At 46.4% G+C, this 20583-nt stretch overlaps 2 protein-coding genes across 2 annotated transcripts; one reads left to right on the top strand and one right to left on the bottom strand.

Moving 5' to 3' along the window:
* Positions 1 to 752: 752 nt before the first annotated feature.
* FOXD1 (forkhead box D1) lies at positions 753 to 4030 on the bottom strand. The gene has a single exon (XM_083404525.1). The coding sequence runs from the start codon at positions 3535 to 3537 to the stop codon at positions 2173 to 2175; it is 1365 nt and encodes a 454-aa protein (XP_083260651.1). The 5' UTR covers positions 3538 to 4030; the 3' UTR covers positions 753 to 2172.
* A 7563-nt stretch (positions 4031 to 11593) lies between these two features.
* On the top strand, positions 11594 to 19413 carry BTF3 (basic transcription factor 3). The gene is made up of 6 exons (XM_083404453.1): positions 11594 to 13158; positions 13605 to 13673; positions 16139 to 16252; positions 16413 to 16614; positions 17872 to 17928; positions 19119 to 19413. Exons 2-6 carry the CDS (start codon positions 13605 to 13607, stop codon positions 19163 to 19165), a joined length of 489 nt encoding a protein of 162 aa, XP_083260579.1. The 5' UTR covers positions 11594 to 13158; the 3' UTR covers positions 19166 to 19413.
* Positions 19414 to 20583: the final 1170 nt, after the last annotated feature.

Genomic DNA, 20583 nt, shown 5'->3' on the forward strand with positions numbered 1-20583 from the left:
AGTTGGAGAATGTTGTTTATTTGCTTTCCTGAAAGGAGCACTATATGCTGATCTTGAACACGCCTCAAAATCTCACCGACTTTTAGCACATTTTTTTAAAAGTTGGATTTCGACAATTACTGCATTAATTCAAAATAATAATTCCAACTCTGCGCTCCTAGGAGGCTAATCCTGTCTTACAATCTTGTAAAATAATAATAATAATACTAATATATGCATTCGCAAAATCCTTAAAGGGGAGTATTCCCTTCACTTCAGTAAAGTAGTCCTCTCCAGGTTTGGGAAAAGTAGTGTCAGAACCCAAAAAATACTTGCGGGGGGGGGGGGGCTATTCTTATTTGCAATGGAACTAAAATGTAGAACCAGAGTATTGAAACCGATCATTATGAACACTGATTTATATATATAACGTTTTAATTGTTCAGCATTCTCATAAGTGACAAACCGCCTCATACTTGTCTACCATTCTTTCAAATATTTAAAAGCAAAATGTGCGATACTTATTGTCACCCTAAACTTTAGCATGACTTCTTTTCTCTTTAATGCAATACTTTAATGATGCCCACATAGCGCGGTGACTGCAGTTCTAGTGTGATTACCTTGCAAGGTGGGCACTTATTTGCGACACCGTCATAAAAACCTAAAAACCACAAACAATACCACCCCCCTCAATTATCTATTGTATAACCCTGGAACGGGAGGAAACCCATAGCAATTGTGATGCGGTTGCAATGTAAAATACACTTTAGAAGTTCTTAAAAGAATCTACATTTATTTGATTCAAATACAAAAAAGGTGTATTTATAGAAGATTATAGCCTGCAGAAGGCTGAAATTATCCATCACCAAAACAGTTACTTTGTTTTCTTTGGTTAGTCATTGCTCGGGTTTACCCAGGTATTTTTAAAATTTATTTGTGAAGGCTTGAAAATCGTATTAACACTGTTTGGAATACCATAGCAGTTCCTAAACCAGGTTCCATGAGTGAGGGAAGTTTAATACGGTCCAGAATTTAAGCTGGTTGGCGTCATGTCTGACTAGAAAGCAAGTCCCCTTAATTCCAGCTGAACTTCCCCAGAGAGAATTTTCAAGATGGCCGCGATCCTGAGTACCTATTTAGAAGCCCAACTGAAAGCAAAGGAAAACTTTCTTCCTACTAAACCCGCATGTTTAGGGTACCAGTCCCATTGAGCAATATGGGGTACAACATTAAATGAAGGGGTGGGGTTCTTTTTTAAGTAAAAGGGGAGCCCTCCAGCATTGCTAGACTGTGGAGGATTCTTCTGAGTTAATTATTTGGTGGAATAACATTTTGCACTCTTTCTTTTCAACCACAGATTATTAATCTACCCTGGATTTAATTTTTTTTAAAAAAATCCTATTCCCAGGATCATAATTATAGGTTAGAAGTTCATAGGGCAAAGCACTAAATAGTTGAAGGTCTAAAGCCAATTGTGGAATTAATTTTGTTGAAAATTTATTGCTTTATTTTCAAAAATGTGTAAAAAAAAAGTGGTTTTTTGTTGTTTTTGTTTTACAATTAGAATGGTACAATAATACTCGGCAGTAATTTTAACAATATTCCTGGTAAAGAATATGCACAAAGTATAAAAAAAAAAGAAAAACTCCACAAGCCTATTATGATACAAAAAACAAACACAGGTTAAAATAAGAATTGATAATCTCGACTTTCTTCTGTGTAAACATGTTAATTTTTTTTTCATATATAAAAGTACATAAGACAAGTGAACTACAATGAAAGAAGATGGGTAAAGCTTCTTTTTGTCGTCCCCCCTTACTCCTATTCATCGTTATTTTTTGGGGGGGGGGGAATTGTTGTAGTTTAGCTGTAATTTAATTTAATCCTTGGACCCGGCAATCTCTGCCTTGGAATGATTTATTTAGAATGCGCGCGTCTGTTAAAGGAAAGAATTAAGGGCTACTTCTTTGCCATTTAATCTTTCTGCCTATGCAGCATATCGAAATGGCTTTGCATAAATAGGAGGTACTGAAGAGGACCGAGCCAGGTGGGCCGAAAGACAAAACAAACAAACAAAATATGGCCTAAATAAAAAATAGAAAAGTTTCTTTGCCTTCTTTAGCCGGGAAAAAAACAGCAGAAACAGCCCCACTGGTTCCTACCTTCGGCAAGACAGTTTTGTGTGTTTTGTTTTTAACAATTGGAAATCCTAGCAGTAAAGTTCTCGACGTTGGCCAAGGCTGCCCCTTGGTGCAGAGTCCCCAGCGAGGCGGCCACGGAAGACGATGGAGGCGGCGGCGAGGCGAGCGCAGGCGACGAGGCCATCAGGGACCTGGCCAGGACCGGCAGGACGGCCGCCTGCGAGGCGCAGCTGCTGGCGGCCAGGGGACTCAAGCCTCCGCCGCCGGCGCCGCCGATGATGCTCTCGATGGAGAAAGGCGACCTGGCCAGCGCGGAGCTGCTCTTGGCGGCCGCCGCCTGCAAGGAGGCCGCGAGAGACGGGCTGAGCTGCGCCGGGTAGCCGAAGCTGGTAGTCCTGGCCAGGTCCGCCGCAGGAGACGCAGCAGCGGGAGGCAGCAGCGCGGGCGGCGCGGCCGGCAGGACGGGCCCGGCGGCCGGAGGAGGCGGCGGCCGCGCCTGGGGCTGGAAGGCGAAGAGAGCCGAGGGAGGCGGGTAAGGCGGCAGCTGCAGGCCGTAGGCGCAGCTATAGGGCCCGTAAGCGAAGGGGGCAGGCGGCGGCGGAGGCGCGGGCGGCGGGTGCTGCTGCTGCCGCGGTGGCGGCGGCGGAGGAGGCGCCTGGTTGGGGTGTTGCTGCGCCGCTTGGAGGAAGGCGGCTGCGGCGGCGGCGGCGGGCTCGAGCCCCCTGAGGAGCAGGTCGGGCGGCTGCAGCATCGGCTGCCTCTTGAAGCGCTTCCTGCGGCGCAGGAAGGAGCCGTTGTCGAACATGTCGGCCGACTCCGGGTCCAGCGTCCAGTAGTTGCCCTTGCCCGGGTTGCCCGGCTCGCGCGGGATCTTGACGAAGCAGTCGTTGAGCGACAGGTTGTGTCGGATGGAGTTCTGCCACGCGGGGAACTTCTCGCGGTAGTAGGGGAAGCGGGCGCTGATGAACTCGCAGATCTCGCTCAGCGTCAGGCGCTTCTTGGCGCTCTGCAGGATGGCCATGGTGATGAGGGCGATGTACGAGTAAGGCGGCTTCACCAGGCTGTTCTTGGCGCCCGCCGAGACGCCGGCGCCCCCTGAGGCGCCTCGGAAAGAGCCCTGAGGGGAAGAAGAAGAGGAGGAGGAGGAGGAAGGCGACGACGACGAGGAGGAGGAAGGCGACCCGGAGCCGGGGGACTCTCCTCCTGGCCCGCGCGCCCCGGGCGCCTCAGGCAGCGAGGCGGCCTCCTCGTCCTCGTCCTCCTCGTAAGGCCGGCGGCGGAGGGGCTCGTCGTCGTCGTCCTCGTCGTCCTCGTCGTCTCCCTCGTCGTCGTCGTCGTCCCCCTCGCCCACCACGTCGATGTCTGTCTCCTCAGCCAAGGCGGACGCGGCCTCGGACATCTCCGCGCTCAGAGTCATCGCGGGGCGCAGCCGGGCATGGGAGGAGGGGGCTGCCTGGCACAAGGCTGGCGGGGCGGCGAGGGGAGGGCGCCCCGGCTGGGCTCACACGCTTCGCCCCCCGCCGGCCCGCCCGCCCGCGCTCCCGCCTTCACGCCACGGCCGGAGAAGACAGCGGCGCGAGCGAGGCCGGCGGCGACGAGGCTCCCCAGCTGGGCACCACCTCGGCGCTGCCCTCTTCCTCGTCGTCCTCCTGAGGAGAAGGCGCTCGCTTGCTGCTGCTGCCGCCGCCGCCGCCGCCTCCGCCTCCCTCAGACATGAATGGGTCCAGGGTGGGAAAGGGAGAGCGACTACTATTGGGGAGGGAGAGCGGCGGGCGAGGCGGGCGGGGACGGGGTGGGGGGAAGAGGAGGAGGAGGAGGAGCGGGCGGCGCCCGCGAAGTCTTGAGCAAGATCTTGGCAGCGCCCGGGCTGAGGCCGAAAGGGGGCGGCCTTTCCTCCTGCCCACCCGCCCAGGAGGGGGCCGTCACGTGGTTGGAAACGTCAGAGCCGCCGCTGAGAAAACATTCCAGGAATAAAAAAAGAAAAGAGGCGTGCGGGGGGGGGGGAGAAAGAGACTCGGAATTGCGAGCGGGAGAGGAGAGCAAATAAATAAATAAGCGCCCATTTCGCGCCTTGAATAGCCCCATTGTTGAGCTTTAGGGGTGGCCGAGGGAGCCGGCAGAGGCAGCCCTTCCATCTCCAGCGGGCTACTGCTTCCCAGTCAGCCTTGATCTCCCGTTTCACGACCCAGCTCCACCTCGACGGACCTTTCTGGCTTGGAAAGGGGTGTGTGTGTCTAATATACAGGTCCTGTATACCTGAAGAAGCGTCTCCACCCCCATCGTTCAGCACGGACACTGAGGTCCAGCGCCGAGGGCCTTCTGGCGGTTCCCTCATTGCGAGAAGTGAGGTTACAGGGAACCAGGCAGAGGGCCTTCTCGGTAGTGGCCCCCGCCCTGTGGAATGCCTTCCCGTCAGATGTCAAGGAAGTAAACAACTATCTGACTTTTAGAAGACCTCTGAAGGCAGCCCTGTTTAGGGAAGTTTTTAATGTTTGATGTTTTATTGCGTTTTGAATATTCTGTTGGGAGCCAAGCCACCCAGAGTGGCTGGGGAAACTCAGCCAGATGGGCGGGGTATACTTATTATTATTATTATTATTATTATTATTATTATTATTATTATATCCGCCTTTGGAACGCCAGGACCTCACCGACACTATACGACCTTCCCCCCAGAGAAAGAGAAAACGCTCGATCTGACCGAGGTGAGAGAGGTCTCCAGGCTCGCCCTGCGTAACGCAGCTGGCGAGGAGGAGGCGGGCAGGAGGCGGCCCCGCGGAGGTGCACCCCTGGACTGGACAAGCGGGTTTCCTGGTCCTGGGAAGCTGGACGGAGTGCCGTCAGAAGCCTGTCCTCCTCCTGCCGAACTGAGTTTACGCCGGGGAACCGGGGACTGCCGTCTGCGTCTCCGGTGCGCTGGTGCGAGCCAAGCCTCGTCGCTTCAAGGGCTGCAGCTACACGCTTGCTGTCGAGGAAAGTGAGGAAGGCGCACGCAAACACACCAGGGAGAAAAGGTTTTAGGTCCTGCAACAAATCGCCGCGGAACTGATTTCTGGGGGGACCACAGCATCCATTTGAAAGGTTGCTCCCAGTCCCCTTAAGTGATCGTGTGTAAATAATTCCAGTGAAATTCGTCAAGAACTTTTCCAAGCTTGGTCCTCCGCATAGGCAGCCGAAGGACACGATTCTGCGGGGAGTTCTCCTGCGCAAGCAACGCTCCCCATTCATTTCAAGGAGGGGGCGTGCGCGGGAGAACTTCCCGAGGGCTTGTTGTTCCGAAAGAAACCGCTCTTAAAGAATAACAAATGATTTCCCCGCACAAACAGATGACGGGGATTCGAAGCTAGAAATGTTCCAAACTGAAGAAAAGAAAATTAAACGGAGAATGTGGGAGATGAATAAGATCCTATTTATGTGAAGCACATGAAAGTATTTGGTTTACACACACACACACACACACACACACACACACACACAATTTTACACCGAAGTGAAAGCAAAACAACGCAATAGAAGGATTTCAAAATAAGAGCTCGGCACTCTGATCCTAAATGAATTCCCTCAGAAATTCCAATGGAATAAAAGAGAGTCCGCCAGAACAGGTTTGGGAGAGCAGAGAGCGCCTGATATTGTCATTCCTTTGAGGGAAGGCAAGATGAGCCGGCTTCATTTTCCCCCGCGAATTTTTCCTGCTGGGTGAAGCAACCTGATCGTCACCGGCATCCTAAAGTTCAGGACCTAGAACAAACCTCTCGGAAAATCTTATTTATTTCCTTGCAACTTTTACTTCCGACCAGAGGTGCTTCAGAAATTAAAGCTGCTTCACTGTTCTTAATGCTGCACGGTCCATTAAGGGTGATTTAAAATATGGTTTGTTTGGGGGATTTAATGAATAATTTATCACACGAGAGGGGTGTGTGTGTGTGTATAATGGCCACACGGGATTATTCAGGTTTTCTCAAAAAATAACTAACATATGTAACACGTTTCTTTTAAATCAGAACATTATTTACATAACACTGAATACAATACTACCCGCACAGCACAATCATTTGCCATATTTTTGGGGTGTGTGTGTGATAGTTTCGCATATAAAGAGTTTATCCTGAATAAAATATAATGATAGGAAACTTTCCCACATATTCCTACCGCCCCTTATCGTATGACCAAAGGTTCCTGAAGTGAAATGCTGCCCTCGTACCGGGAAGCCTAACTATTTTCTGTAGAAAGAAGATGCGCTGAAGCTATTTAGCAAATGAGTGAAAAGACAGAAGTCCCGCTCTTTCGCAAAAGTGTCCCAGGCGGTTTACAACACTATAATTTGGAGCCATCTAAGTTGTGGGATTCCCCCCTCCCCAAAGCAATGGGCCTAGAAACATGGGACGTTCGTGTCCCACTGATTTCACTGCAAATTACGCCTGTAGCCTGGCCTTAAGATCAGCCAGAACTCAGGCTGTCAAAATACAGTTAAGAATTAACAGATGTCACGAAAGTCGGGGGCGAAAGTCCCACATATCTTAACCGAGCGGGTCTTTAACATCAGGTCTTTCTACTCAGGCTTGTTTGACAACTAGTTTTATCACCAAATATTTTAGATTAAAACATCTACTCTCACAAGGAGGCGGGCATGGAGAAACGAACAATTTATAGCTATTTAGGATGAGTAAGAAAGCAAGACGTTTATTTCCTTCTTATACAGCTTTTTAAAAAGAGATCTATCAAGTTGAAAAGTCTTCTACAGTGATGATGATGATTATTTCACTTTTCCGAATGTTTGAGCGTTTAGGTTGGAATTAGGTGACCTGTGAGAAAGCAGACTTAGAAGCATTTAGTTGGAAATGTCTGATATTATGGGGTGCTAAGTAACTGCAGAAGGAGACTATACCAAAGTCTTTAAATGCAAATGAAGAATGTATCTAAATTGGGATGGAAGCGGGTGCATATTTGCTTGGAAAGTAAGTCGCATTGCAATCAGTAGGACTTACACCCAAGCAAGCAAGCCGGTCTCAGCTTTACCGCCTGAGAGTGAAGCCTGAACTTATTCACATCGCTGAGACTTGAAAAGGTTCCCCTGGAAGTGGAAGATGTCTAAGAGAGCCAGGCAGGCGTAAGTCCCATCATCGTAGCCTCAACCTGAAAGCATTTAATTGGGCACGAACCTCACCGATTTCAGCAAAACATCCCTCCAAGTAAGCGTGCTTAGGATCGCAGCCTAAACACCAAAGAAGAATAGCCAAGATTAAAATACTGAGCGATCAGGGGAAACCCACCAAAGGCCCTCAGTCAATCAGAGACAGAAATTCAGCCCATTTCCTTTGGAAAGCTGCCTGCTTTTAGGTCAAGCCTGATCTCACCCCAGGTCGTATTTCTGGGGAGGAGAAGGTTGTGTTGCTTTAGCAAAGCTCTCCAGCTGTTAAATGCGGCTGGAGAGCCGCTTTTGCCAACCGGGCGCCCGCCAAGAGTTTTGGACTACAACCCCACCAGCGGCTGGGGATCATGGGAGTTGTAGTCCAAAGCATCCGGAGAGCTCCAGGAAGGCTGCTTTGGGGCTCCCTGTTGTAGCTCATCGATCACATCTGTCTCTCACCCTTCCTCCAAAACCTCGGTGGGGGAGGCGAGGCAAACACCCAAGGCCACCCGCCAGGAGAGGGGCGCGCAGAGGGGGAGGCGGGAGTGTGGAGAGACGGGGAAAGCCCCGCTGCCCAAAGGAGGGCACTGCCAGGCTCTCCAAAAACTCCCCGCGCAAGGAAGGGAGCAGCGTCGTCATGGCCTCTGGGCTAAATCTTTGATTGCTTCAGACGGTACCTTGCGAGTGATCTTGCATCCTCCCTCTAGTGGTTGTCTTGCGCAATTACCCGCCTTCCCTCCTTGCTCAGCAAATCTCTTTTCCCCCTTATTTTTTTCCGAAGGTCCGACCTAGCAGGTGAAGAGCGCCATCTAGAGGCCACGGGCCCGCAGGGAGCGACGGGCTGCTGCGTGAAACTTGACCGGTCTCTCCTAGGGCAGATGCAAGTCAGACATTAAAAAGCATGGCCATCAGGCGTCCGCACGGCAGGCTTTCGACGCCTGTTGAAAACCGTTTTGCTTCTGTCAGCCTATCCAGACGCACGATGGGAGTTAGTCCGGGAGTGTAACCCGAGAGCTTGCCTAGCATATTGGAGTCAGAGTGGTGTGGTGTTTAGAGCGTTGGAATAGGAGATGGTCAATTCTGCCCTCAGCCAAACACTATATTCATGCGTAAACCAGGGGCGAAACGAGGCTTTATTTCACGCGGGTCAAAGACTCAGTTTGGCACCCTCCCACGCAAGGGGGAACCTCTGGAGGCTTCACCCAGGGCAAAAAACCTGGCTAGCCCCCCCTACCTTACAAGGTTGTTGTGAGGATAAAATATGTGGGGCTTTTTTTGGGGGGGGGGGGGAGAAGTCATTGGAGGAAGAATGCATGCAAACGCCTCCTGCAACATGGTGATGAAACATTTGGACAACAGAGTCCTTGTCTCTTCTTTTGACTTGCTTCCTATTCCTTCATCCTTAGGTATGTGAGCTACATTATTTTCTTATTAATAGAAATGCAGAAACAAAGTAGGACATTCCAGTTTTCACAAAGTTTACAAGCAATTATTTCACAGGAGTTATCAAAGCAGAAAAGTTAACTTAATTTCTCTAATTTCCAACCTACTGCATATAAAAATGTTACAAACTGACGAAAAACAGTATAGCATATTGGGGTTTACTTCTTCCGCAATACTTCATTAAATGTGTTCCAACCCTGTTTTTCTTCTTGAATATGTTAAGTTTGCCACGAGAGTGTAGTAGTCCCATAAATATCCAACCAGTCCTTCATAGTATGCTGACTCCATTCTTTTTGCATAAAGTATTGCTGTCCACGGGACGTGGGTGGCACTGTGGTCTAAACCACTGAGCCTAGGGCTTGCCGATCGGAAGGTCAGCAGTTCGAATCCCTGTGACGGAGTGAGCTCTCATTGTTCGGTCCCAGCTGCTGCCAACCTAGCTGTTTGAAAGCCACCCACATGACCCGGAAAAACTGTCTGCAGACAAACGCCGGCTTCCTCGGCCAGCAAAGCGAGATGAGCACAGCAACCCCATAGCTGTTCGGACTTAACTGAATGGACTTAACTGTCAGGGGTCCTTTAAAGGTAAAGAGACCCCTGACCACTAGGTCCAGGCGTGACCGACTCTGGGGTTGCGGCGCTCATCTCGCTTTATTGGCCGAGGGAGCCGGCGTACAGCTTCCGGGTCATGTGGCCAGCATGACTAAGCCACTTCTGGCGAACCAGAGCAGCGCACGGAAACGCCGTTTACCTTCCTGCCAGAGCGGTACCTATTTATCTACTTGCACTTTGATGTGCTTTCGAACTGCTAGGTTGGCAGGAGCAGGGACCGAGCAATGGGAGCTCACCCCGTGGCGGGGATTCGAACTGCCAACCTTCTGATTGAAAAGTCCTAGGCTCTGTGGTTTAACCCACAGCGCCACCCGCATCCCTCAGGGGTCCTTTACCTTTTATTGCTGTCCACACCCTAATCTCCTACCAGCAAGAGACTCCAATGGTTCCAGGGTTTGGTTTCCTTGAACAGAAGGTCAATAGAGACTGTGGTGTCTTAAGGATAAATGGTTTTATTTACACATATATACAACCTGAGGAGGCCCAGCCGATCTTGCTTCCCTATTAAGTTTCCTGGGAACCCCCAACCACAGCCAACCCTAACCATGAACACATGTACAAACTGACACACAATCAAGTTACAAAAACATGTAGAATTTCAAGCACTTAATGCACCCCACCCCATGGATCTACTCCTGAATAGACATGCATAGAATTATGTTGTGAGGCCATTTTATGCAGGCCCTGATGGTCCTACGAAGTTTTACTCACAGTGTGGGAAGATGCTCATAGTAAGTAAAAGAAAACAAAGTTTTCAGGTCATAAGATAAAGATAGTCCAAGTAGTTTTAATTGCTTTGTAGGATTAGGGTCAAAGTTCCAGCAATGCTGTTCAGATACTCCTAGGAAACCCAAAAGAGGAATAGGATGGAGATATGCACTCCCTTGTTTGCCATCAACATCTGGTAACCAAAGGTGCATTTGATTATCTGTATGGAACATTAATACATAGATGATTCATGTTTGATGCTTGTGTCTGGAAGTCATTCCAAGTCTGAGTGCATTTCACTGAAAGTACTATTTATTTTCCACAGAAATTAGCTTGCAAATAAGCATTTCAGAAACACTTGGTAGATATTGTTACTTGCATCTTATGTTTATATAAGGAAAAGAGAAACTCAAATAGGAACTAAGAACTGTTGTACCAGTGTTGGATTGCATCTCATTAGTACTGTACTTTTTGCATCTGGTGATTCTGGCTAATGTTTTTGTTTGTGAGTTTGTAACTCAGCCACATTCCTGTACCCTCGAGAGCTGTCCTCAGCATGCACAAGAAAGGGGGGGCAGATCCTAATATGATCTAGTAGACTGCACTACTTCTGGATGTAATGCTGGGCTGCCAGGTGTTTCTGCCTTCCCAACTCTCCCTGCAAGGAAAAAAGTGAGTATCAGGGAAGAAGGTTCAGCTTGCTTATTGCTGCGCCTATTTTTTTCTTGCATGGAGCTCTTTTTCCATAGGAAATATTTAAAAAGTGTGCATGTGGACTGAACTGATTTTACCTTTAGCTCTAAGAGTTCTGACAATTGCTTTGATTAAAGCTCTTGATGATGATGCCAACAATCACTTTCATTTATTGCAACTTAGGTCTGTGTGGTGTGAATCAGTTTACCACTGGGATGAAATTCTAACTCAAGGTGGTGATATATGAGACACCAAAGACATTACAACTATCCAAGGCACCTCAAATGCCACAGGACTCAGGTTCAAATCCCCACTAGGCTATGAAGCTGAGTGAGCAATATGGGACCAGTCATTCTCTCTCAGCCTAACCCACCCGCACAGGATTATTGTGAGGGTTAAATGGGCAGGGCAGGAACCATGTGCAATGCCAGACCATAGCTGTCAACCGTCCCTTATTTGGTGGGAAACTCCCTTATCCCAGCACCATGTACTGCTGCTGTCCCTTATTGATGATGTCCCTTAAATTTCCTGAGTTTCAAAGGAAGCAGCTCCTCTCCCTCCCTCCCTGCCAGCCAGGGAGGAGGGAGGCTCCAACTGTGTTGCTTGGCTGCCCGGCCCACCCCCCTCCAGCCTCCTCTCACCAGCCTTGGCCCCCAGGAGCCCCTCCCCACCAGGAGTGGCAGGAGCCTCGGGCCCTCCCGCCGCCATCCTCCTCGCGGCCGCCGAACTGAGCTTCTCTGCCCGGGGCCTCCCCTCTGCCAGTCGCCACCGCTCCCGCTAGGCCGTACTGCAGCTGCACCGCCAAAGGACCTGGATGAGATGGGCAGCGTGGTGTGGCCTATGAATTGCTGAGGAGCCTTGAGAGGAAAGCGAGGGCAACCATAGAGAAAGGAGGAGGAGGCGCGGGCAGGTGTTCCAAGGGCTAACCATAGAGGGGGAAAGTGGAGGAAGGACCGCAAGCGCTTCTCCCATAGATTTGTAGTGGTAGACTAACATAGCTGGTCTGCTCTGCGGGTTTACTTCAGGCACTATTCCTCCCCCCCCTTCCTCCTGATGGAGCTGAGAGCTGCAGATGGAGCACGAGAGAAAAGATACAGAACCGCAGCAGCATCTTCGTAGCTTGGACTTCGTTTTGAGTGAAAAGTGGTTGCTGCTTGTAGTTATTTAATTGCAGTGTTTCATCAGCTGGTGTCTTGAGCAGCAACCTCTGGAAACGAAGGGCTAAAATCCGGAGCTGCTCTCCAAAATTATCTGGTCCCTTTTAACTTCATATTTCCGCTGGTTGATTAAAATCCCTTATTTTGGCTGCCGATCCCTTATTTTCGAGGCTGCCGGTCCCTTATTTTCAAATCTGTAAGTTGGCAGCTATGTGCCAGGCCTATTTTTCAAGAAAAAGAGGGGCTGCCGGAACCCTTGTGCTCTTATAATGGGCAATGGTGTCCACCTGAGAGGTGCTGTAACTGAGTTCCAGTGAGTTCTGGCTGAAAAAAAAATGCCTGTGCAAATGCCTTGTGCTTCCTGGAGGATAAACAAATGTATTAATTCTGGAGCATTCTGAACCCTGCTGTAGTAAAGACATTAAACTGTATAGATATATAAAACAGAAAAGTAGACAGAAAGTTAATTATGTAAATACTTCAATTGTGCTCTATTAACACAGAAACCTCTCAATAAGAACTAGATGGCCTTCACAATAAATAGGTAGGCTAGGTGACCAGTTTCACTGGTTTTCCTAATAGTAGTAGTAATTTGTTTATTTATTAAATTTATATGCCACCCTATACCCACAGGTCTCAGGGCGGTTCACAGGATAAAATCACAAAATACATAATAAAAACCAACCAACCAAGAATAACTCAATCATGCACCCCTGCAAATAATCAGAGGGAAAACAGAATTTAAAACACACACGCACACAATATTTGCAATGAAACATATAAAAATAAGCACCCATCTTTGAAAAGGTAAATTTAACTGTTTTTCAAATCCAAAGATTGTAACCATTCATAGAAGCTCTTTGATCAAATCTGTTTAACACCACGATATGCCACGACCAGTCGTTGTTTTTCTGGGCGGCGCGGCGGCAATCCACAGCCAAGCTGAGCCACGACCAGGACCTTCGCTTCCTTCTGGCCCCCGGGAGCCACGCGCCACACCGCCCTGCCTGCCTGCTCCCTCCTGAAGGCGGGAGCAGAGAGGAGCGCTAACTACGCTCGCGCACGCGCGCTAAAGCTCAGACTCCGGAGGATGCGCATCGAACGCTGGGGTTCTTCGTGCGCGAGCGCGTAAGGACGTCTTGCTTTCGTCACGACGGCGCCGCTGCCGCCTCCTGTTTTCCTTTCCGGCGGCCATCTTCGTTCCTTTTCCGCGTGCGCGCATCAGGCTCCGCGCTTTCCCGGCCGCAGCCCTTCAGCTCCTCGCCCTGCCCAGGTCGGGCCGCTTCCTTCTGAGAAGGTACAAAGGAACAAACACCCGAGGAAGGTGGGGGGAGGGAGATAGGCAGGCCTGGAGGTGGGAGCAGCGGCCGCAGGTGCGCCTGGAAGGAGCCCTCTGAGGCCTTTGAGCCGGGAAGAAGCCGCGGGCCCTGGGTTCTGCGTGCGCCCGTCTCTCTCCAGGCCTCCGGGGGGTGTCTTGGGTCCCCTTTCGGCCTAGCGGCTGCTCTGGCTTGAAGGCCATTCCTCGCGGTGGCGCAGGCTGCCTGCCTCAGCTCAGAAAGCTCCTCACGGCCGGAGCCCGGCCGAGGGTGAGGCGAGGCCTCTCTTCCCTCGCCTGGGCCCAAGAGGGTGAGGAGGCTTCGGGGGCGCCGCCCGCCACGAGAACCGGGCTCATCGGGCCCTCTCCGCCCTCTTTGGTTGGGTGTCGCCCGCCTAATCGCCTCACGGCTGTTCTTCTTCCCTTAGATGAAAGAAACTATCATGAATCAAGAAAAACTAGCTAAGCTGCAAGCTCAAGTGCGCATCGGTGGGAAGGTAAGGTGGCCTCGTTTCATCTTCGCTGCCTCTCCAAAATTCGTGTTTCCTTTCACCTTGGCTGCGGCTGCTGCATTTTACAGTACTTGTACAGGCCTATTATTATTACTATTATCTAGCAACGCTGCATTTATGTTTTTACAGTTTTTCTGTAGCCTGTATTTTGAGGAAGACAATTAGGATTTTGTTGTTGCTTGGAGGGGAAGAGGAGGTTATACCCGAACTTAGGCATATGTAATATATCGTTGCATCCCACCCCAATCTCAGAGAGATTTCAGGGGTTCCAGGCACTTACTGAAGGTCTGTGTTTCCTTTTGGAACTGGGGCGCATAGCGGAGACTGTGGCATCTTTATGATAGATGGTTTTTTTACACATGTATAGAGACTGCCCCTATGATGAAGAGGTTAACAGCATCAGCGACCCAAAGGAGTCCTGTTTCTCCCATAGCTGCACCTTGGAGTTAAAACAGTCATCAGACATTGCTCTCCGACTCTCTCTCTAACTAGCTGCTTTTTCCTGTAGGTCACATCTCTGCAAACTCTCAACTCAAGCTTTTCCCTTCTAACTATCTGAGTTGAGGTTGGGGCCCCACCCATTTGTTGTCTTACATAGAGCCCCATTTCCTTTGTTCTCTTAATGACACATCACTCAGGTGCTCGCCTCAACACAGGAAGCTAACCTGGTTTATATTTCAACACTTCCTGGATCTAGGGTTTAGAGAGGATTTCGCATACAGGAACTCAGCTACTTCCCTCCACCCCAAACTCATAACGCTGTTGATGAATTAATGTAGAGTAATGGTTAGCATGCAGGACTTGACACAGAGAGACATGTATTAAATTTTTACACAGCTGTGAAGCTCACTGGGTGCATCTGGGCCACTTACCACCCTTTAGTTTAAACTGTATCGAAGGATGCTTGTAAGGATAACAAAAAGAGACGGAAGAAGCTGTTTTCCCTAGGGAGGGTGGTAGTAAGAAATAACAAAATAACTAGTTCTTAAATGTTTGATTAGTTAGCTGACTTTAAACATAATAGCTCTTCTAATGCACACTCTTCACAATATTACTAATGCCTGAACGAGCACAAAGAATGTAACTGTGTTCAAATATTGATGTTGATAAGTTTGGTAAAAGGCTGGCAGATGAAAATGCTTTTACTCATGGTGTAGGATTGCCATAGGATTTTGTGTAACAGCAAAATTTCCTGTAATTTACAAGGCTGCAGTATGAAACACATGGCTTGAGAGTGAACTCAGACTTGGCTTTTGAGGAAACATGCTTGGGATTCTGCTGTAAAGATTTAAACTACCTAATGTATATACAGCCACCAGTTTTTTACCTAATACTTTTGTCAGCTTTTATTATGTACAACTTGCATCAGAAACCTATCTTTAATCAAGGTGGAGCCAGTGGAATTTCAGGTCTGAACATAAGTGCCTTACTGCTGGAACCTATAATTTTCATTATGCTAACTACTTTAAGGTGTCTGTCAATGTAATTGAAGTAAAACAAGCTTAGCCTTTAAAAAATAGTACAAGTAATTACTATTGTGAGGCTTAAAAATGCATCAACCTACAGATCTTGTTGGTTTTGTTCTATTTAAAGTAATTTCTATTTTCTTATGCTTGCACTAACATTAAAATTTCCAAAATTTTTATTAGCTATAGCAAAGCCATGATTTTATTCTTAACAGTTAACCTGTATTTGCTTAGGTAGTAAACATGACAACCTGTTCTGGCAAATATTTATGGGCAACATAACTTTACCTCAGATGTAACTTCTTGAAAATTTTCCTAAAAGTTCTTGAAGATGACTTGTGCTGACATTTGTCTCTTTATCTTCTAATTCTGGACTGTGGTATATGAGACACATTCTGTTGTTAGTAAACAAACAAGCCTAGAGTGTGTGGCGACGGTTATGCTTAATTCTTTTTTTCTCTGGAGAATGTTTGTGTTCCCGCCTCCAGCCAGACATCTGCTCAGTTAAATTATTCAGATTAAAGAAAATGACCAAAAATGAAAAACAAAACAAAACTAATCTTAATTTGGTGTTGCAGCAAAATCTGTAGAAACAATTCCCTGCTATCCAAGAAATATTTTTTAAGGTATTTGCCTAGATATACTTGTGCTGCTCTTTTGTGGGATGTTGCTTGCTTTAGAAAATAGTAAGTGACTCTTGAGTGTTTGAAAGCTACTCTGCTTGCTTTCTGGGGGTAGATTCTTGCTTGCCAGAGGCCACCAGACAAATATCTATTTTAGGCTTTGCTTTCATAATTCCTGCGCACAGAAATTAGTTCGTTAGTGGTCATTCACTTCTCTTTAGTAGCCAGTTTGGTATTGTTACCTAGCTTCTGAAATAGACATTTTTATTATGTTACAGCCAGGAATAGAGTTGCATGCCATTTTGCTACTTGGAATTCGTACATTTTGAGAGGACTTAACATTTAGTCTCCTTATTCCTAGGGTACTGCCCGTAGAAAGAAGAAGGTGGTTCACAGAACGGCAACAGCAGATGACAAGAAGCTTCAGTTTTCATTAAAGAAACTTGGAGTAAATAACATCTCTGGTATTGAAGAGGTAACTACTTTTTTTGTTTTTATGGTGCTTTCATAAATTCTTTTTTCTGAGAAGTACTGGTTTTAACTCATTTGAGAATATTATCACTGTAGTTTTCGTATTAAAGTTCATTGTGATTTCAAAAGTTGGCTTGCTCAAAAAAAATTGTGTTGCTTTGCAGGTGAACATGTTTACCAACCAGGGCACTGTCATCCACTTCAACAACCCTAAAGTTCAAGCATCTTTAGCAGCTAACACTTTCACAATCACAGGCCATGCTGAGACAAAGCAGCTGACTGAAATGCTGCCTAGCATCTTAAACCAGCTTGGTGCTGACAGTCTGACCAGCTTGAGGAGACTAGCAGAGGCTCTGCCCAAACAACGTGAGTAGAACTTGGAAGACTCACTCTGAGAATTAAAATTATTGCACCAACATGGGGCTTGCAGTGTTTGCTTGCTTGCTTTATAATGTTCTTTTTGGCTTTGGGTGTCCACAGGAGTGACCTCTCTTAGAGAAGCCACAGAAAATACCAGCCCATCTAATTTCATTTGATGTGTGTGTGCTACTGTTGCTGGTGGTTGGGACAGCCAGTTGCTTTTCAGAAACAAGACATGATATCAAAGCTGCTTAGTCATAGTGTCATAGCCCTGATTTATACTAAGAAGGATATTATTGGTGTAAAGAAGTGTTTCCCAAATTTGGGTATTCAGCTGTTTTTGGACTACAACTCCCATCATCCCTAGCTAGCAGGACCAGTGGTTAAGGATGATTGGAATTGTCATCCAAAAACAGCTGGAGACCCAGGTTTGGAAAATGCAGTTCTCACAGTGAAATAAATAACCTGTTCAGATGTTGTCCTTTATATAACCTTCCACAGAGGATTGTACCATAGGGAGAGTGGATCCCTCCTCAATTGAAAGGGTTTTATTTTCTAGCATTAGAGGGAATCTCACTTGCGAGGGGATGGGTAGGAAAAAACTGTTTTCTGCCAGTCCCATAGGGAAATACCTGAACAAGTACTGAGAAGCTTAACCATGGCTAAATTGGCTAATTAGTACCTATATGTGCATGTAGCTAGGACAGGTCATATTTAAGTAAAATATATTTTCAGCTGTTATATTTAGAAACAAATGGTGCATGGGGTACTCTTCATTCTGTGCTTCAAAGAATCTTAGATTGAAATGGCTATTCTTCGAAAACATTTTATTTGTTACTTCCCTGAATATGAGAATGAGTTCAGAAGCTCCTCCTCTCAAAGGGATGGCTATGGGACTTAATGCCTTTTCTTGCTTGAAGGAACCTCTTCATGACTGAAGTTTGACTGCTTGTTTCTGCTTTGTCAAAAAATTGTTTTGGGGTCCTCTGCTTAGGCTGTATTCTAGCAAACAACAAAGGCTGTGGACTATGGAAGGGAGTGGTTGATGAGCACGATATTCTAGAGTGGGTACTTAGGGATGAAGCACATTTAGTAGAAGCCAAGATAATTAGAAATAAGTCATGCTGAGTTCAGTGGGACTTACTCCCAAGTAAGTGGGCACAGGGTTGTAATCAGTTACTGTGTTTTGCTGCAAATTTGGCTAGTTTTGGAAAAGCCTGTCTTAGAAATGTCTCATTTGTGTTAATCTGCTTGTGATTACAGCTGTGGATGGAAAAGCACCTCTTGCTACTGGTGAGGAAGATGACGATGAAGTTCCAGGTAAAAACAAGTATTCATTTATTTTTTTACAAAAGTAATGAGTGTGAGGAATGAACAAGGTAATGAAGAGAAAGCGTTGTGGCATTTAGTTAACAATAATAATGAAACAAAATACATCTGTGCAGGAAGAATGGTCAGTTCTCTGGTTTATGCTTAAATCTAGTGCTCTAGGTCTTGATGTGTTTTCTTCTGTGCTTACCTTAATGGATTTGGGTAGTTGACTTTTTAGTTGCTGGTACCACACTGCATTTCAAGAGCAGAGCAGAGTTCTGGTCCTGGAATGGGGTTTCCTTATTTTCTCATTCTCTTTGCAGTGTCAGAAAATCAGAGGGTTGGAACTACTGGATGGTGCATAGGGGCTGTAGTAAGAAGGGGGAAATCGCTAAAATTGTATGAGTGGAAGGGCCTTTTCACTCACACAGGACACATTTGACTTCTAGTCATTATGTTTGTTCCTGGGATATCTGATGACAATGAGATACAATAGAAAAACTGAAATAGGCCTGTCTATGGGGCAATGACTTTCCAGGTGCCGGCTGTTCACAAGCAGATCCCAAGAACCTACTTTATCTTTTAGACCTGATATCTGTCAGGTTGAGGAGGAGGAGGATGGCGAGAACATGGTGGTGGTTTACCTGTCGGAGTACATTTTGGCTAAATATAAAAACCACTGTTCCCTCATGCATAGAGAGGAGTGAGGATGAGTGTGCTAGATCTGTCTCATTCTTGCTGTTCCTGTTGGCCCACATGAGTTGAGGTATAACATCTGAAGTATGTAGGCTCCCTGTGTGATTTTAGAGACCTGGAAAAAAATCAGGTTTAAATCGCATAGGGAGTCTACATGCATAGAAAGGATCCTTACTACAGAACTGATTCCTATGGCTAATGGAGGGTGATTGGGTAGGGGCAGAGCTAGGATCCTCATCTTAGCTCTCCCTCATCATCTGATAAATTTAAAACTCCTGAATAGAGCTTAAGTTTCACTTCTACTTGCTGGATTGCAGAAAACTGGAAGGTTACAGATGGGTATAGTTGGGTACTTGTCCAGTGGGCTTTAATGCTTAATGTTCTGTGGTAGATAACTTGTTTATAATTCAGCAAACTCTGGATTTTAGGATGAAAGACTTGGAAATGGCAGTGCGGTTTATTTGCGTGTTAAAAGCCTGACTGTTGTTAACTCTCCTTTTCAGATCTTGTGGAGAACTTTGATGAGGCATCAAAGAACGAAGCAAACTGAACTGTCACTTTGAGTAAAACTTGAACATTACATGGAGCTGCTATTTTATATTGTGACTTTTTATTTGTAACATTTTTGTACTGATCTTAAGAAGTCTAAGATCTCTAATTGGAAACTCCTTCAAATTGCAGCTCTCTTCAGTTATTGCTAGTGCACGGAGCATTTAATTATTCATGGCTGGGTTGAAAATACACAAAATTGTAAAGTACTACATAAAAATGCTAATAAAGACTAAATGTTTAGGCAAATACTTTTAGTAGTATTTTGTACATAGATAAGATTGTATTTATTGAAAGTTCTGATGTGAAGTTGAACACCTTGGCTTAAACCTAATCAGAAAGTGTTACTAATTTACTGAATAACCATAATATTCCAAGTTCTTCTATCCCCATTCCTGTTTTGCTTTGTATAATTTTCAGTGATTGATACATATGCCAGCATATGTAGTACAAGCAGAGCTCAAAAGTGAAGTATGTTTAATGTCAGAAGAAGGCAAATAAAGGAGAGTGGTCCAAATCTAGCCTAGATCAAATACAGGTCACTGGCAGAAACATAACCAGATTGTCAAAGGTAAAAGCATTAATAGTTCTGACAATAGGCTGGCAGATAGTATTCCATTAGTTACAGGCATGAAGACTGGCTTAGAATAGTTAATTGACACAGGACCCTACCTTTCTGATTTACTTTAGGAACTCTCTTATTCATATGACAAGAGTTCCCTATCTAACCGCTATAATCTGTCCTTATCAAAAGCAACCATAATGTTCAGAGTGCACAAGAAGCTCGGTGTCACAACAAAATAATTTGTTCAGGAGGTTGACTTCTACAGTACACACATGCAGAGAACAATTGTGTAATCTTAGGAAACTTAATTGTGTCACTTTAAAAAATGGGCAACGTATTGTTAATTCTGTTAGTGGGAGCCGCATTGCTTCGAGTGTGGAAATAAATAGTAAACTTTATTTGCAATTTAATACAAATGTAACTCCCAGTGTCAAATTATATGAACAATTGCCTCTTCCAGCTCCTCCCCCCCCTTGTTTAAACCGTAAAGGCAGCACCTGAGTGTCAAGTTTGAGTTAAATGTTATCAACAAGGTAGTAGATGGAAATGAAGGGTGGCTAATCTTTGGCCTCTGGTGCTGTTGGACTCGTTTTCGTCAGCCTTGGCCAGTGTAGCCAGTGCTTGGGGATGATGGCAGTCTTGCTCCAGCACCATCTGGAGGACCACAGGGTAGCTTGCCCTGCTGTAAAGTGACTGCTCTTCTTGCAGCAATGGCTTGTTAAAAAAGAAATGGAGTTAGATTCATTGTGCTTTTTCTGCAAGGAACTGGAATCTGGTTTTGTGAGCCTCTGGAGAATACTCACTGCTCCTTATAGAAAAAAAAAACATTTAATAATAACTTTTCTCTTGTGTCT

Source organism: Podarcis tiliguerta (assembly GCF_965153285.1).
Source record: "Podarcis tiliguerta genome assembly, chromosome: 11".
In the NCBI taxonomy this organism is placed as follows: domain Eukaryota; kingdom Metazoa; phylum Chordata; class Lepidosauria; order Squamata; family Lacertidae; genus Podarcis; species Podarcis tiliguerta.